The following is a 1,279-nucleotide window of genomic DNA, read 5'->3' as shown; positions in this document are numbered from 1 at the left end:
TTTTTTGACAGCGCTTTTCCTTTCCCTTCCGCACAGAGTGGCAATGTGTAGCAAAGCGCTCCTAGCCCTTCTGGTCTATGGCATAATAATGCATTGCAGCGTCTACTGCTCACCCGCCGTTGGACTCCAGTACCCGGCGCTCAGGTGGGTTTCCCCCACGCCTCGAGGCTGTCCGAGTAACCCGGATCCCCTCCGCTTTGGGGGTACACCATGTGCCTGCCTGGGGCCGGGGCGGCGTGAGGATGCGAGAGCCATAGAGAGTTTGCAAGGGTTCTGTCCCCCCTCCCTCAGCGTTTATCCGTCTTTATGCCACCTCCCTCCCGGCCGTGAGCTGCTCGCGTTTCTTTTCTGTGTTACATAGTCGGAGTTGCTGCTCGCGTCGGGGATGTCACACGGAGTTTCCATCTGGGGTTGTGCTCCCGGCTGCCCGCAGCCCATTCGGGCTTTGGGGGAGGTTGGGGCCGGGGCCGCTGTCCCGCCCCGCAGTGCTGAACTCTGAGCGGGGGGTCTGCGGGGAACCGCGCCGTGCGGGAGGGGGTCAGAGGAGGTGTCGTTTGTGGGTGTCGTGTATTGGATGTTCTTTGCTGGGTGTCCTTTGCGGGGCGTTATTTGTGGGGTATGCTTTGCGGGGTGTTGTTTGTGGAGTGTCGTTTTGTGGGGTGTCTTCTATTGGATGTCTTTCGTGGGGTGTCCTTTGTGGAGTGTCCTCTACGGGGTGCAATTCGTGGGGTATCGTTTGTTGGGTGTCCCTTACCGGGAGTTCTTTCTGGACTGTCCTTTGCGGGATGCTATTTGTGGGATGTCATTTGCATGGTGCCCCTTACGGGGTGTCCTCCGTGGGGTGTTACTTGTGGGGTGTCCTTTGCAGGCTGTTATTTCTAGAGTGTCGTTTGTGGGGTGTCCTTTATCGGGGTGCCATGCCATCTGTGGGGTATCATTTGGGGGATGTCCTTCGTAGGATGCCCTTTATAGGATGCCATTTGTGGGGCACCTTTTATTGGGTTTCCTTTGCGGGATGTCCTTTATGGGGTGCCCTCTACGGAGTCCCATCTGTGGGATGCCTCTGGCGGGGCTCCCCCCGGGAAGCAGCAGCCGTGGGGCTCGGGAGGCCCCCAGCTCCCTCCCGCCGGCTCCTTCCATTCAGCTCCGTTATTAGCAGGAGCCGAACACTTTAGCGGCATCTATTATTAATACCTCCGCTAAAGCTCCCAGACAAAAATAGCCGCCCGGATCGTACCGTGACCTACATCGTACCGCAGGGAAAGCGGCGGGGAGGGGC

The 1,279-nt window shown here is 58.6% G+C and overlaps 1 protein-coding gene across 1 annotated transcript in view; it reads left to right on the top strand.

The window, feature by feature from the left end:
* Positions 1-6: 6 nt before the first annotated feature.
* Positions 7-1,279, top strand: part of ADCYAP1 (adenylate cyclase activating polypeptide 1) — a 3,221-nt gene continuing 1,948 nt past the window's right edge. The window contains 3 exon segments of the mRNA XM_031557641.1: positions 7-113; positions 116-176; positions 1,206-1,233. Coding sequence (XP_031413501.1) covers positions 44-113; positions 116-176; positions 1,206-1,233 — 159 coding nt within the window. The 5' untranslated portion in view covers positions 7-43.

The sequence above is a fragment of the Meleagris gallopavo genome, unplaced genomic scaffold, assembly GCF_000146605.3.
Source record: "Meleagris gallopavo isolate NT-WF06-2002-E0010 breed Aviagen turkey brand Nicholas breeding stock unplaced genomic scaffold, Turkey_5.1 ChrUn_random_7180001899070, whole genome shotgun sequence".
In the NCBI taxonomy this organism is placed as follows: domain Eukaryota; kingdom Metazoa; phylum Chordata; class Aves; order Galliformes; family Phasianidae; genus Meleagris; species Meleagris gallopavo.
Note: the sequence above shows the minus strand (reverse complement) of the source record. Positions and strands in the feature narration are given on the sequence as shown.